General features: G+C 45.3%; 1 protein-coding gene across 4 annotated transcripts in view; it reads left to right on the top strand.

Moving 5' to 3' along the window:
* LOC311271952 (kinesin-like protein KIF13B) overlaps positions 1 to 16442 on the top strand; it is a 36823-nt gene extending 20381 nt beyond the window's left edge. The window contains exons 21-41 of one of the 4 annotated variants that reach the window (XM_084377970.1): positions 116 to 265; positions 978 to 1106; positions 1678 to 1851; positions 2026 to 2183; positions 2933 to 3065; positions 3277 to 3423; positions 3608 to 3637; positions 3899 to 3998; positions 4651 to 4777; positions 5130 to 5185; positions 5284 to 5402; positions 5517 to 5693; positions 5801 to 5893; positions 6823 to 6975; positions 7095 to 7172; positions 7849 to 7905; positions 8108 to 8201; positions 8519 to 8601; positions 12389 to 12454; positions 13508 to 14882; positions 15100 to 16442. In XM_084377970.1, the coding sequence (XP_084234096.1) occupies positions 116 to 265; positions 978 to 1106; positions 1678 to 1851; positions 2026 to 2183; positions 2933 to 3065; positions 3277 to 3423; positions 3608 to 3637; positions 3899 to 3998; positions 4651 to 4777; positions 5130 to 5185; positions 5284 to 5402; positions 5517 to 5693; positions 5801 to 5893; positions 6823 to 6975; positions 7095 to 7172; positions 7849 to 7905; positions 8108 to 8201; positions 8519 to 8601; positions 12389 to 12454; positions 13508 to 14882; positions 15100 to 15350 (3750 nt within the window). In that variant the 3' untranslated portion in view covers positions 15351 to 16442. Of the gene's footprint in view, positions 1 to 115; positions 266 to 977; positions 1107 to 1677; positions 1852 to 2025; positions 2184 to 2932; positions 3066 to 3276; positions 3424 to 3607; positions 3638 to 3898; positions 3999 to 4650; positions 4778 to 5129; positions 5186 to 5283; positions 5403 to 5516; positions 5694 to 5800; positions 5894 to 6822; positions 6976 to 7094; positions 7173 to 7848; positions 7906 to 8107; positions 8202 to 8482; positions 8602 to 12388; positions 12455 to 13507; positions 14883 to 15099 lie in introns of all 4 variants that reach the window. The other 3 variants (XM_084377969.1, XM_084377972.1, XM_084377971.1) reach the window with 3 other exon arrangements.
* Positions 16443 to 16459: the final 17 nt, after the last annotated feature.

The following is a 16459-nucleotide window of genomic DNA, read 5'->3' as shown; positions in this document are numbered from 1 at the left end:
GAGAATGTGCTGATGAAACGTGAGCCAACGTGCTCATCCAGGAGTTCAGTGCAACAAGTCAAACCCGTGATTCATTCATCAATCTCGCTCCATTCTCACTGTTTCTGTCTGACAGGTGATGCGGTCCTATTTCAAGCGTGCCGACCCGTTCTTCGATGAACAGGAGAACCACAGTCTCATTGGCGTGGCCAACGTGTTCCTGGCCTGCCTGTTCTACGACGTCAAGCTGCAGTATGCAGTGCCCATCATCAACCAGAAGGGAGAGGTAGGAGCCGCTGAGCGCCAGGATGAGCTTGTTAATGTTTCACACTCGGACGGTTGGACAGTTGAAACTCTTTTTAGCGTGACATGTTTGTTTATTTACTCACATGCACTTTTTCTTTTGAACCAAGTAGGACTGCAGTGTTTTATGGACCAATGTAGATTAAGTAATTAAAGGTGCAGTGCGTAGGATTAAGGGGGGATCTAACAATGTTTTTATTGATGTATGATTCCCTGAAACTAAGAAGCATTGTGCTTTTGTTACCTGAGAATGAGGTGAGCTTTTATATGTTCAGAGAGAGCAGGTCCTCTTCTGTGGAGTCTGTCGTGTTGCATGACCAGCGTCTGTCAGTTTGTCATATCAACCTAAAAGTTAATCACATTTTAGTGTTTCACTTTCCAGAGTTTTCTTTGGCAAATTATTACTAACAGTTATTTGAAAACGGGACCAAAACTTCTATTAATGCAGGTTAAAGACAACAAAATATGTTAAGTAATGACACATCGCATTTTAAAATGACTTGTAAAAGGGGAGATGAGTGAGCAGATATTTGAATTTAGTAAACATCAAATTCTTGTTAGTTTTTTCTTTTGACTTAATTTGTCAGATTCAGTATTTTATTATTATGATTATGAGGCCGACAGTATGACAATGACTGTAGGCCTAAAAGAAAAACATGCTGACCTGAGTGTGCGGCGGCTTGTGTGCGTGTCAGGTGGCGGGTCGGCTGCATGTGGAGGTGTGGCGGGGTACGGAGGGCTCTCAGGAGGAGGCTTCAGGACCGTCTGACGCTCAGCAGAACGTCGCAGACAGAGAACCACAGGAGCGCAAGCTGGACTGTGTGGTAAGAACACGCAGACGAAGCTTCGTCCTTCAGCTCATCGTGTGATTTAGTTATAAATGAGCCAAATACAAGAAGATATTGAGGAAATGTGTCATATTTCTTCCTCCTACTGACGTATAAGCCAGGATCCTACATGCAGTCATTGTTCAGACTGACTTCAGTGTTTTGCCAGTGGGGAAATAGCTCCAGATTAATAATGGATCTGGCAGCCAGTCTCATTGTTGTGTCTTCTCTCTGTTGTGGCGTTCTCCGGCTCACTGTACTGTGAAATGTCACCAGTTTAATTAAGTCTGAGTCGCCTTGATATCCTGGTTGTTTCTCGCTTTGTTTCTCTTCAGATGAAACGAAATGAAAACCAAGTCTCTTCTGCTGATTCTTATGTATCGACCTCAGGCATTTTTCCCTGTGTGTAGAAATCATTTTGTGACTTTAGGAGCAGAGAAACAAGGCTTTTACAGAGCAACACATCTCTGTAGTGACGTTGTTCTTAAAATACACCGAAATCCTCTACGGTCGACTGTCTGATCTGCAGCTTTGGACCAGAAGGAACCAGTGTCTCTCTCTCCCTCAGGTGAACATCCTCCAGGCCAATGGTCTGCCTCGCCACCTGTCCAACTTTGTCTTCTGCCAGTACCACTTCTGGGGGCAGGAGGAGCCGGTGTTCATCGCTCCAGAGGTGGCGCCATCCAGCTCGTCCTCCGTCTCCAAAGACCCTCAGTGCACTGTGGTCTTTGACAGCGCCAAGGTAACGCTCTCACCAGCCACAGAACCGAACCATCTCACAGCCTTTAGCCTTGATACTCTCCACATTCTCACGACCCAATAAAGTTGAGTATGTGCTCACCAGCTCTGCAAGAAAACCACAGTAACAGAAATGAAACAAGAATTTAAATTCCTGTTTAATCTTCTAACTCTTCAGGAGCTGTCGGTGCCGGTGTCAGAGGAGTTTGTGGAATTTTTAGCCGACGGCGCCGTGGCCATCGAAGTGTACGGCCACAAGCAAGCCAACCATCGCAGGAACCTGGCGCTGTGGGACCTCGGAGTGATCCAGGCCAAGACCCGCTCCCTCAGAGAAAGGTGCAGTGATGCAAACACACAACAATGAAGTCATCGAGACTGACTCCAAAAACAACACGAGACAGACGGGACGTTGTGTCGCCCGCTGCAGACGCTCCAGGCTTCACACCGCACACTGTGTTGGTATATTTTCTAAAAAGTGAGAAGTGAGGCCTCGTTAACCTGAGAGGACTCAGACGTTCTGTGTTTAATCAGACGTTAAAGGTGCAATATGTAAGAACTGGCATCTTGCCATTAGCTAGTTAGCTCAGCGGTCCAGACTGGGAGCTCAGACCACTGAGGGAGGGTCAGTGTTTGCATCGCCAGCACAGGAGCTTTGGACCAAGACTGGTCGGGGCTAGCTGGTTAGCATGCTAACTTCATCAGATATCTCTGAACTAATCACATAGAAGTCATGATGTCCAGTTTCTTCACTTTCTGTTGATAATTTTAAATGTTTTCAACAAAAATACTTTAATGTTCTGCACATTTTGCACCTGCAGGAACGACAAACACAGTTATAAGTACAGGACAGAAGTCCACATTGATCCACAGATAAATGTCTGAGGGTGATGCTATAGGTTAGGTGTCTCGCTCTAGATAAGTCTAGTCTCAAATCATCAGTGATGATAAACATGATTTTAGTCTGTTACAGTAAAATTGACCAGTAGTCGTCCACAAAATCATCAATATCTACAAAAACACTGTATTAATACACTGTGTTAATATAATGTGAAGCTCTGATCTGTGTGACCACGCTGCCCCTGCAGGTGGAGCGAGGTGACCCGGCGGCTGGAGTTGTGGGTGCAGCTGATGGAGCTGAACGAGGCCGGAGAGTTCGCAGCCGTCGATGTTGTTCCTGCTAAAGACGTCCGCACGGGAGGAATCTTCCAGCTCCGACAGGTGTCAGCACCAGCACCTTTCTGTTGTTGTTGTCAGCGTGTGCACAGATATATCAGAATATTATATTTTATTCCAGCTCATTTTTCTGTCTTCGTTTTAAGAAGTTTTCATTCTGAGCTGATGAAACTACTTTGATGTCAGGGTTCAACCTGTGTGACGTCCTTTGCCATGTCAATGAATGACTTACTCTCCTTTAACTCTCTACCTCAAGGGTCAGTCCCGTCGCATCCAGGTGGAGGTGCGTTCAGTACCGGATTCAGGCACCATGCCCCTCATCCCCGCCTCCATCCTCTCCGTGTCCATAGGAGATGTCAAAGTCCAGCTGGTGCGTCCCTCCAGAGGCAGTGAATCACAATGGGTGAGGAGGAAATCAGTCATTCATATTAGTTGAAGAAGTGTCTGACGAGCAATTTTATGAAAATGAAATGACCTTGATCTTTGTGTGTGTGAGATTTATGTGACTGACGTCGTTCCTCAGACTCCCCCAGCAGCATTTTTATCTGTAGTTTGATTCTTTAACTCTTCTCTCATTAACATTTCAGGGTGAGGATGAAGAAATGGACAGCTACCAAGTAAGTAGATGATCAGTCACTGCGTTTACATGATGTTAGGAAAAGTCTGTTGTCTTTTAAAGTCCATGAAAACACGTTCGTTGAAAGTCGGTCTACTCTTTCGTGTATACGACTTAGTCGAAACGTACTGATAAACATGCATCGTATTGCTTGTAACTGGGGGAAAACCTAGCACGAAGCTTTGAGTGTGTGTCTCTGATGTAAACTGTGATGTGTGTGTTTCTCTGCAACTGATGTGTGTGTGTGTCTGCTGCCGTGCAGGAGGTGGACCTGGAGAGGATGAGGGGACAGTGGCTGGAGACTCTGACGCAGAGGCAGGAGTATCTGGACCAGCAGCTTCAGAAGATCGTCTCCAAACCAGGTACTGAACACAGCTGTGACGCGGACGCAGAAATGATCGATCGCAGCAAAACTTCTTCAGTACTTCGTCTGTACGCATTTTACATGGTGACGTGTCTTTGCCTCCCACTGACTGCTTCTTCATTCTACCCTTCTCATATTGTGTTGATTAAAATGTGTTTCCCTCTGTGTAATTTACTGCTTCGCCTCATTCAGTTGTCATAACCGAGTGGCAGTGATGTTCAGTTCAAGTCATCATTAATATGAAGCCACAATGAAGCAAATATAGACTCTTTCTCAGCACTTCCTGCAGCTCTGCTGCGTGGATGAATGGGAAGCATTGAAAGGATTTAATGATGGTTTATCTGACAGCGATCATCAGTCTGCAGAGAGACACTGACTCTGAAGTATTTGTGAGATGTTCCTGCTTCAGATCGGTCAGAGCTGCAGGTCGTAGGAACTGTTGGTAGTTACAGTGAAGTTTATCAAGTGTGGATATGATGAAAATGTATATCAAAACATTAATATGATTATTTCAGCAACAAAAAACAGAAGCAAAAATGAATCAGTCGGTTTCTAATCAGCTACATGTTGTGTGAAATCAATCATTTGGACAAACACACATTATTTCCTTATTATTTCTTTAGCCTCTTCTTCTTTGTGTGTGTGTGTAGACAAGTCCGAGGACGATGTTGAGAGGGAGTCCCAGCTGCTCGAATGTCGTCTGACGTTGACCGAAGAACGCAACGCCGTTCTGGTGCCGTCGGCCGGCAGCGGCATCCCCGGAGCTCCGGTGGAGAGGTGTGTGTGTGTGTGTGTGTGTGTGTGTGTGTGTGTGTGTGTGTGTGTGTGTGTGTGTGTGCAGTTTTAATTTGCCTGTTTGTTGTTGTTGTTGCTTTAAAGAGCACAATGTTCATGCTCTGGAGCTGCTCTGTAAAAACATGTTGTTAGAAATCCAATAGTTGCTGAATTTAACCGAGCAGTTAACTAACAGACCAGCGTACTCTGCAGGTCTGATGAGTTGGGTGATAAGTGCTTGGCTTTGTTAGAGAACAGCTGTTTTATGACCCGTCCGGATGAGTTAACGGAGCTGTTTATCCAGGTGTTTGTTCAGGTATTTATTCAGTGTGCTGACGGTGCTGCTTCTCTTCAGGGTTCCTGTCCCTGGAATGGAAACACACATTCCCGTCCTGTTCCTGGATCTCAGCGGTACGATGTTCCTCTCCGTCGTCTCTGCTTGTAATTTGGAAAAATTCCTCTGATGTCTTAAAAACTGCTGAACCTGCTTTCTGTCCGTCTTCCTCCAGCTGATGACTTCCAGTCCAGTCTGTCAGCCCCGTTGGCCGGAGGGCTGGATGCGCTGCTCAGTGGGGAGGAGGAGGACGACTTCTTTGAACTTCATGTTGTGAAACACTACGATCCAGAGGTAAAGTGACAGTTAGTATTCACATCTCACATCCTCTCATAGATCTTGTCTCTATTTTCCAAACTGTAGCAGCGACATGGCTGATGGAGGGAATCTGTTGTTGTTGCGCTCCAGGTAAAGTTGGAGGCTTCCTGGGACTCGACGGTGCACGAGTGCCCCCAGCTGAGTCGCGTGGGGTCGGCTGACCAGAGGGTGTTCCTGACGGTCAGGACGGTGGTCCAGCTGAGCCACCCGGCCGACATGCAGCTGGTGCTCAGAAAACGTATCTGTGTCAACATCGCTGGGAGACAGGTGGGTGGCCCGAGGCGCGATGACACAGTGACACGTTCATGTTCTTCCTAACGTAACTGAGAGAAGGAGCTGATCTGAGAACATGTGCTCGTGTGTTGCTGTGGCAGGGTTTTGCTCAGAGTCTGCTGAAGAGGATGTCTCAGCGCTGCACCGTCCCCGGCTGTGGAGTCACCTTTGAGATCGTTTCTAACATCCCAGGAGTGAGTACCCGACCAGAACCTCCGTCTGTTAGACAGAGAGTGAAACATCACAACAAAATCTGTCTGCATCTGCATATTTGTTTAAAAGATATAAACCTGATGAGAAGAATCAAACAGGTCTACTGACACATCATCAATCCATCATTATATTGATTATTATATCTATCTTATATCAAGGAACATTATGAACAACACATTACAAAAACTGCAGAAAATAAAACGATGACTTCTCGCCTTTTATTTTGACTTTATTGGAAGGTGACTGAGCGATACGTTACTGTTTTTAAAACCATATTATCACATTTTGTTGTACATTTTATGTTTTTTAATTTATTATACTGCCAGCTATGAATTTAAGACTAATAAAAAGTCATTTTACTTTCACATCCTCTCAGTTATTGTAATCTGTGGTGTGGCGTGGAGGGTCGGCTGTCGTCTGTTATTGTGAAACCTGGTTTTACATTAGTCTCTAACCAGTAACTTTAACTTTGATACACTTATTTTTCTAGAAATTGACCTTTAATATCCACCTTTCAAGAGACAGCACATGCTTTTAACCATGCATCTTGTGTAAGACCTGCAGATGTTGGTAGTGCGAGTGGTGAACCTCCACCAGACTGACATGTTTTATGTATGTGGGCGTTTATCTTCCCTTTATTATCCAGCACTGTTGAATATTTAATGGCGACTGGCTGCGTTCTGCGGTCTTCTTCTGTAAATGACCAGCTGTTCTGTTCTGCACTTGTTTGTTTTGCTGCGATAACATTTCCACAACAGTGCGACTTGTTAAAGACTGTGGCTGTGTTGTAATTATACTTTGAACACGTGAAGGATGCTGAATATTGTTGTAAGAAGTCACGTGATGGGCAGAAAAATCTGAATCCACGAATCAAAGACTGACGTTTCACACTGTCTCCCTGCTCCCACAGGACATCCACGGTCCAGAGGACAGGGAGATGTTGGCCAGGCTGGCTGCCAGCACCGAGGACGACCAATCAGCTGACAGCGAGGCGGCCATCGAGAAATACCTCCGCAGCGTCCTGGCTGTGGAGAACGTCCTCACTCTGGACAGACTCAGACAGGTCAGGAGCCCGAACCGGTCTTCCTGTCTGAAGCCAGTTAATCCTCATCCACATAGTATAAAGCATAAAAAGTGTGTGTGTGTGTGTGTCTGTGTGTGTGTGTGTGTGTGTGTGTGTAGGAGGTGGCTGTGAGGGAACAGCTGGCAGTCAGAGGCAAAGCTACCAGACGCTGCCTGAGCTCTCCAAACATCAACCGGGTAAGAGTGTGTGTTTCTTTACATTAAAGGAACAGTTCAGGTGTTTTGACAGAAGCTGGTCATGACCTGAACCAGGTAGTTCTGTTGGTTCAAGCTTTGAGTCCTGTGGGCAGAGAAACTTCTTTAAACTGTCCTCTGAGATCTGTGTGAGTCATGAAGCTCCAACATGTACTGTCATCAACTTAACTGCATCTTCTAACCCAGCTGAACTCAACTGCTCACTAACCCTTTCTTTTTAGCCTGTCTCACCTGTGTTAGCCTGTCTCACCTGAGTTAGCCTGTCTCACCGGTGTTAGCCTGTCTCACCTGAGTTAGCCTGTCTCACCGGTGTTAGCCTGTCTCACCTGTGTTAGCCTGTCTCACCTGTGTTAGCCTGTCTCCCCGGTGTTAGCCTGTCTCACTGGTGTTAGCCTGTCTCACCGGTGTTAGCCTGTCTCACCTGTGTTAGCCTGTCTCACTGGAGTTAGCCTGTCTCACCTGAGTTAACCTGTCTCACCTGTGTTAGCCTGTCTCACCTGTGTTAGCCTGTCTCACCTGAGTTAACCTGTCTCACCTGTGTTAGCCTGTCTCACCGGTGTTAGCCTGTCTCACCTGAGTTAGCCTGTCTCACCTGAGTTAGCCTGTCTCACCTGTGTTAGCCTGTCTCACTAACACTTGGCTCTAACCCTCTGACCAGCTGTCAGCCAGCAGTCTGGAGCTCTACTCCTCCACTCATAAACTCAATGACTTCAAGGTGAGACTCATTAATGTCTAACATCCTCATTTATATCCATGTGTTCATCATGTTGTATTTATCATAGACTTTCTGTGTATTTCTGCCTCGTGTGACTGACTACATGCAGTGCACTTCCCTCTGGCCACCAATAGAGGCTGCTGAAGGGCAGAAATGACTGAAATGCTCCTGTAAGCCACATGTGTGTGATGTGTGTGTGCAGGGCTGGGAGAGCCACCAGGACCTCTCTGTGGTGCCTCCTCCATCCAGACGCACCCTGCCCAGCTCCATATCCCAGAACCTGAACCCAGAGACGGGTACGGCTGATTAAACCTTTATCTCCTGATGGGTTCTCCTCTGCCTTTGTTTCATCTTTTCCATATTCGCTGCCTTTGATGTCATAAGCTCTGTTTTTGATTTGGCCGGCGGACGACTGTATCTGTCCTCTCGCTCGTGAATCTTAATGTTGTTTTCTTGTTTTGCCGACACACGTCTCAAAAACGTAATATTTTCCTACTTTTCTCTTCTTCCTCCTGTCCTTGTTTTTCTCCTCCTCTTCTTCTTCTTCTCGTCTCCGTCTCTTCGTCCTCGACATCAGTGCATTCAGGCTTTGCTGCGTCTTATCTCCCTCCAGTGAAGGCCGTACCCCAGCTGCTCAAGTCACTGCTTCCTGGTGGGAAGGAAGATAGTAAAGACCAGACAGCTGTCCATCAGCAGGTACGCTCACTCAGCCGACTCACAGCGTCTCTGGGTTTTAAAGCTTTGTGTTCTGCTTCCTGTCTTATCAGGGATTTAAAGTTTTATGTGCATCGCTGCGGCGTGAATCTAAATATCCCCTGTACTCATCAGCAGCTCGTCCTATTTCTCCCGTTGCCATGGAAACAGAGCTTATGTAGATAGAAACACAAATAATAAATAGATAAGAGTGTAAATGCCTCGGTGCCCAACGTGAGTGGCTTTTTTGTCAGAACAGAGACGAAGACATTCATAAACAAGGAATAAAAAGAGTGTAGAGCTCGTCAGGCTGCTTCCAAGCACACAATGATTTTATTTAACTTGACTTGGGTCCGGTGTTCTGGATGGTTTTGATTCAGGGTTTCTTGGACTTGACCCTTTTGAGGGACCTAAAGTCAGGATGTCGTGTCTTGACCTTTCTAAAAAGTATTTCAGCATTCTCCCAAACATCTGAAGTGGACGGGGGCTACTTTATGTTGTTTACTGTAACATTTAAACTGTAAAACCAGACGGACCATAAACACATGATGAGCGGTCTCCGTTCACGCTGCTAATAACAAGAATATTAAACTAAAAACAAACAAGGCCGTAAAGGATTTTGAAAAGATGTTATTTGCACCGTTGACGTGCAGTCGAGCTCGTGCACGCTAACGCTCGGCAGCTACAGTGAAGGTCTTGACATGACAGCATGTAAAAAAACATCTTTTCAAATCAGTTCGGTAAGTCGGTTCTTCCAGAGACATGGATTACACCGGACCAGCTGCATGGAGCCATTTTATTTTATTCTTTTGAAGTTGTTTTTTCCGTTTTAAAACAAGTTTTACTGTTTTACTGTGAAGCTCCAGGAATGTTTTCTTGGACTACGAAACTTAACTCGATTTTCCTTTTGAGTAGATAATGACTAAACCTTCACTGTGAAATGATTTTATCCTTGAAGGCCTCATTTGTTCAAAATGGGTACATGAACCCCAGCAGCTGATTCATCATGGTGCAGCATATAAATCAGTCTGAATGAATAAAACAGTCCTGTTTTTTTCCCCATTTAACAACAGAACCATCCAACAGTAAAAAACTAAAGCATGAAAGTGCTGCCAGCTCAGTTTGACTGCTAATACAGTTAAATATGTAACTGGAGTAGAAACAGTGTTCCAGCACTTGTGTTAGGAATAAACACAGTTGTTACTCTGAGTCGGGACATGATGTTGAATCAAGTCCAGGTCACTTGAGCAGCGGTTCAGACTGAAGCCATCAGCACACAGCGTACAGACGTAGATGATTGACGTGCCGTCTGATGTTTGAGACTCCACAAACAGCCCCCACTGAGACCGGAGCACACTGTGTGTAGATGAGGGTTAATTAGGAGCAGGTGAACATCACGTCGCCCCCGCTCCTCAACCACCTCCTCATCCACTGATCTCCAATCATGTGCCATCGAGACCCGGGAGTCTGCAGCGTTTCACTGCAGCCAGACACTACAGCATCTGATTTGACTGATTAGCACCTTGAGCCACGGAGGGAAGCTAATCAGGGAAATCACGGGGCCCCGGTGTTTGGTAGAAATGGAAACCCGTCAGGCCTTGTTGGTGCATTGTTTGAGGCCATGGCTCTAATTACTGCTGTACTCCTCCCTGCCTGCCACAGATGTTTAGAAAGGTCAAACACAAAAACAAAAGCCTGGAGGATTGTAAATATTAGCAGGGTGTTGAAGTGAATCGGATCAGTGACTGATTGTATTGCTGCCTCAAAAACAGTCAATACAGCGGACTAACACGTTATAAACGTCTGGTGGCCGCCATATTGACTCCCCATCCTGGTTCAGATGTTATCTACAAATACTTTACTCAAGAAGTGAAGCGTCTCTGACCTGATCAGTGAAATATCTTCATTCATGGCTCCCAGAGGACGAATCCTCGTGACTTTGGTGATTCCCTTGTTAGCATCAGTGAAGCTCTCTGTCTGTTCGAGGCGGAGCTGCACGAGAGCAGCAAAGGGTAAAAAATGTGACCCGGTTTTACCCAAATCACAAAATGAAGGTCTTCAGGTGGGTTTTCGTCAGTAATCCTTGAGCTCCGGTCCCGAGCGGCACTCTGCTCCGACTGCGTTCCTCTGGTTTTTTATATGAATCCGTGGCAGCGTCATAAAGTAAAGAAAGCATTTACTGGATGAAGAATGTGTTTACGTCCCCGAGTGCACGATGAGTCATCAACACTTTTAATGTGTTTCCGGGAAGTTACAAACTCTAAAATATCATTCAGACTACAAAACAGCTTTCAGCAGTATTGGACCTGATTCTGACGTATAGATGACGACACTTTCACAGCTTGAAGTGAAATAACCTGAAAACTATCAGATGGATTTATATGAAGTTTGATTCAGACTCTCACGTCCTCTTCAACCAAATACCTGCAGAAGTATTGACATTTCCATCAACCTCAGCTGGACGTTGCTCACATGTTAACACGCCAAACTAAAGTGGTGAATGTGTTCAACATTATACTCACAACTCGTCTCAGTTATGGCACAGAGATACAAGTTGTACCAGACTTTAGCAGCTTTGGCTGTGATTGTTATCAGATTTGTTGAAAATGAGAAATATTAATATAATTTAAAAGGAAAACATTCAAACGTTCTGTCATTTTAATGGTCAACATTTTGAAAGACTTTTTTTAAAGTAATTTAATAATAATAATTAATAATTTAATTTTAAAGTCCATATCAAAATGATTACAACCAATCATCCGTTGTGTTGTGTTGACTTACAGGTGTACTGTCCTGAGCCAGAGCGGGCTCGGGTTGATGTGTTTGACCTGCTGTCTGATGGTGGACGTTTGGTCCACGTAGGTTTGACACTCTGCTCATAGAGACCCGAATCAAACCGCTTCATGTTGAGTGTGAATCCCCTCAGAGTAAAGTGTCAGTCAAACAATCATCCTGATTAATATCCTGTGACTGGCACACACACACACACACTTTATTAAAACAACTTAGATGAGTTGTTTTTATGACCCTCTTCAAAAACTTTAAAAAAGCAAATGATTGAAATGATTCAATCAGCTGACGGATCGTACTCGATGTTTAAAGCAGTAACCAGAATACTGAATAAGGGATAAATGATTCTGGGTGCAATTATAATTATGGTGCAATTATCCTGATTGTTTTACCGTTTTACTATGATTATCTGTCTGAGTGATCTGATGAACAAATATTTTTATTGCACTCTGCATCTCATATCAACATCTTGACTGCTAATCGCTACAGTCAAATGAATATTTATCTCCTTTCTGTTCTGATACATTGATTTATTTAGCTGATCATAAGCAACAGTAACATATGTCACTGTAGTTCTGATGTACTGTCTCAGACGGCCAACTGGCCTAGTTAGATATCCTAGTTTAGTGTAACGTGAGGCTGCGTGAGGAAGCAGCACTGTATGATGTTGAGCCTACAGTAGCCGTCATCTTTTGACAATCTTGGATTAACTTTTCTGCCTACAGGCTGTTTCTGTCTTGCTGTCACACTGAGCTGTGTAATTCCCTCGCCGCAGATAATCAACACTCCACGCACACTGTGTAATGAACAGGTTCAGAAAAATCGACCGGCTTATATTTATTTTCTAATCTCCAGGTTGAACTGGACTGAAATGACACCGAGCAGCTCGTGATAGCATCTTGAAATCAGCTTGACAACCATTCGGCACTAATTTACAGATTTTCAGCTTTATTTAAAATGTCATTAACTGAACATCTGTTAAATTCTCCTCCTGTTGCAGAGTTTGCCTCGCATCATGGTGCAGTCAGCCAGCGTTGAAGAGGGCATCAGCAAACAGCAGCAGCCAGTAAGTTCTCTAATCCCAGGCGGTGTTACACATGTCTGTATGTACCAGGACCGCAGGGACGCACGGTGTGGGTTTATCTGATACTGCAGGGTTGGTTTCCAGGACCGCCACCGAAACTGACCGAACGTGCCGTTGTGATGTCACAGCTTCTGTCTTGTTTTGCTGTTGTTTCTGGAGCATCATAGTTCACATTGCTCTGGTGACGTTATTTTAACTCCCACAGCAGCGACTGAAGCCACATCTGGAACAAGCCGACGTGGTTGAGTAGGCGACATAAAGGACTTTCACTCAGGAGACCAGATGACCAGGATAGCTGCTCCCATGTGTATACTTTGTTTTTTTCCCGGGTCGCTAAGCTGTTACTTCACTAAAACATGGTTGGTCAGGTCCAATGATGGCCCTGGAGCAAAGTTTTACCAGGATGTTCTAGAGACAACACCAGAAAGGCATCAGATCATACATATGGTGTGATGGTCATTATCAAACTTGCTTTGTTTGGTCATATCATATATTTGTCATCTTGGAAAAGGATGCACATGCAGCAAAGACCTTGTTCAAAGAAATGGCTCAGACAGAAACATTTCATTCTGACATGGCCACAACCGAAATACTTGTGAACATAGTGGAGCGTTTCTGTGGCTAAAGAGCCAGTTCTTACCTCCAGAGCTGGTAGAGACGAAACATTTGCCAGGTCGACGCACAATCAACTCTTTTGTTTTTGAAGCCTCGATGTTGCCAAAAAAGAATTAGGCGCAGGTTTAAGTGCATTCAAATCAGTCGTTCAGATCCACAGAGCAGTAATCTAATTCCTACATAAATGGTTCCTCGAGGCAGTTTAACGAGCCCAGTTGTATCGGTGGTTCGGGTCGAGCTGAGGATAATCTGACTTTAAACAATAAACAAAAGATGAGTGTGAGTCTGTTTCATGGTGACTGTTTCTATGGTGAGAACTAAGACTTAACTTTGCAGAGTGACAACGTTTGAGATGTGAATTCAGCCTTTTGTTGCATTTTGAGTCACAGATACCTTTTGTTGCCATCGTTTCCTTCTTAGGTTCCCATTGAAGAAATCATTCCTCCGGACCTCCTTTCAGAGAGCCCCAGGTCCGTGCCCCTTCCACCGTCAATCATCCCCGAGTCCGAAGACTCCACACCAAGCCCGACTAGCGAAGCATCGAGCGGATACATCTCGACTAGCATATCTACAGCAACACTGTCAGAAGTCTACACACTGAGCTGGGACCTGCCTCCGTCATCCGGCTGCAGAGCTGACGGCTTTGAGGGGGTGCCAGATGAAGAGGACATCAAAGTGACACAATCTGACACTTATCCTTTTCTTGTGGACCAATCAGAGCCTCGAGAGTCATTGCTGGTTTTGAACGGTATGGTAGCCGAAGAAAGGACTGACTTGCCCCTGTCCAAACCAGACGATACTCCATCAGATACAAACCAGAGTGAACAGGAACCAAATCATTCTCCATCAGTCCAGTCGGAGGAGCAAGGAGAGCCAGATTCAGTTGCAGAATCAGACTTCTCATGCCAGACCGAACAAAAGCAAGTCTCACCAGTCGACCATATTGCGATGGAACAACTAGACGATCTGGAGCCACTTACAGAAACATCGCTACAAGATGATGAAACCAAACAGACCGACATTTCACAAGCAGAAGACTTCAAACCAGAGATCCTGACAGAAGAACTCCAGCTAGCTGCCACAGACGAGACAGAGGCCGAGCTGTCACTACAACATGATTCACAACCGTCTGCAGAAGGTCCTTCTGAAGCTATAATCCCTCAGACACAGCAGCCCGAACAGGTCCAAATAACCTCCGATCCTGCTCAAGATCCAGCTCCAGACCTGATGCCCGTTGTTCCCGAAGTATTGGTTTCAGCTCCTGCCTCTTCCGGCGATCAGCCTCTTGTATCTTCATCCGAGGAACAGGAAAATTCTGAAGTCCTAAATCCAAGTGGCACCTCCATCCCGACTTCCTCCTCCACCACAGACGAGGTCCAACAGGAAGTACCTGCCAGCGCATCTACAAAAGCCACCACTGCTTCAGATCCTTCTCCGCCCAGTGTTCAGTCCTCCAAACCTGATGTGTCAGTGACAAACCCCTTCAAGATCCAGAAGGTCAAGTCTTCAGACCTCAAGTCCTTTCAGCGTATTCTGAGCGACGAGGAGGAAAAGATGGCGCAGGGCGACCGGGCCAGCAGCCCCGGGGCAGGACTTCACCTCTCTGTGCCGATGGAGAGCCTGGAAATTATCTCCGACACTGAGGAAGGAGATGATACCACCGTTGTTCCTGATTGGCTGAAAGAAGGGGAGTTCGTGACTGTGGGGACCAATAAGAGCGGCACCGTCCGTTATGTTGGACCCACAGATTTTGCAAAGGGTACCTGGGTGGGAGTGGAGCTGGAGGCACCAGCAGGTGAGTAGAACAGTGCCCTTCACATGTATTCTTGGATTCTTCACACACTTTATACTCATGCCCACTTTCACGCCTCAGGGTAGGGTGTCCCGATTCTTGTAGATAAAGATAGTAGATATTTTAACCCCTCAGAACCGAGTTACACAGGGGTAGTTGAGGGGTCGAGGTTCTATCGCCACTCAGAATCTCAAACAAACCTTTCTCTGTCTTTCTCCAGGAAAGAACGATGGTTCGGTGGGCGGCAAGCACTACTTCCACTGTAACCCTGGCTACGGCGTGCTGGTGAGGCCGGGCAGGGTGAGCCGGGGAGGTGCTAAGCGCCGTCGCCAACAGCAAAAGCGCCGTAGTGCCAACCTGTCCGGATCCAGCCCGAACCTGGCAGCTCTTACTGCTCTGGCCAAAGGTGAAGGTGGCGGGGCGGCACCGGGACATAGCAGAGGAGAGAACCGCAAGTCGTGGAACACTTAAGAGGCTCAGTATCTGTTCAACGGCACCCAGCAGCTGTTTTTTGTGATTGTAGGGCAAATTTTCATAAAGAGTGACGGTAAAGTGTTTTATTTGGCAGATGTACTGCAGGTTTCACTGTGTCTGGTCCTTCACTGTAAGTTTGGGTCGTCACATGAGTCATTTCATGTTCCTCTGTTGGGAAAGGGAACCGTCGTACCTTTCAGATATTCACCATCTGTTGACAGACTGCATCCCCATAAAACAGTCGCGGTCAAACGTTTACATACACTCGTAAAGAGCGTGTTCATCATGTCGGTCTTCAGGTCCAGTGATTTCTACAGCTTTGTCACAGAAAACCTTCATGAAGTTTGGTTCAGTAATGAATTTATTACGTCTTCTGCAAGTGAATGTAAACTTTTGACCACGACTGGAGACTAAATGTTGTTTTATCAGGAAATGTGAATGTTTTTGTAGGTATCTGTTGACAAATAACTATTTGTAATTATTTTTTATTTTAAATGGTAAAGGACTCATTTTGCTGACACAACACTTCAATGAGCTCATGTTTCTGCTGTTATGCATCGACGTCCAAGACTCGTAAATCACTTGTTGGTACGCTTTGATCGGCTGCAGGTGTTTTATTCTCGTGCCTTGAATTATTACGACTACTACTCAGTAAATGTGCCTTAGTGACAAACCACCGGACTCTGCTGCTGGTGGGACGAAAGCCAGATTTATTTTGAATGTGTATTTCTACTGTTTTAGGAAATTTAAAAAAAAACTTGCACTCCCTTTTCGTACAAACTCTTCTGGAGGTTTGCAGCATTTTTTGATCAGCTTTTGTCTTCGAGCAAGTTTTTCCAGATTAATCGAGAGTATTTTTATTTCACCAGCCAGTTTTGAATCATGTCGTGTGTGTGGGAACCTGTTGACTTGTGTGTGACGAGGATACTTGAGGGATTTGTGTTGGTTGTCTCAGATATTTTATGTGTTCACGTTGATCTTTTTGACTGCCTGACTGGTTATTTATTTTAAAGATGAAGACATGATATTGATAATGAAAAAGCAAAATCAACTTTTTATATGAAATAAATTTCATCCTGCTGTCGTCAACCAACGCGTGATGAATC

Source organism: Pagrus pagrus (assembly GCF_965226575.1).
Source record: "Pagrus pagrus genome assembly, chromosome: 16".
NCBI lineage: Eukaryota > Metazoa > Chordata > Actinopteri > Spariformes > Sparidae > Pagrus > Pagrus pagrus.
This window is presented reverse-complemented; position numbering and strand designations above follow the sequence as displayed.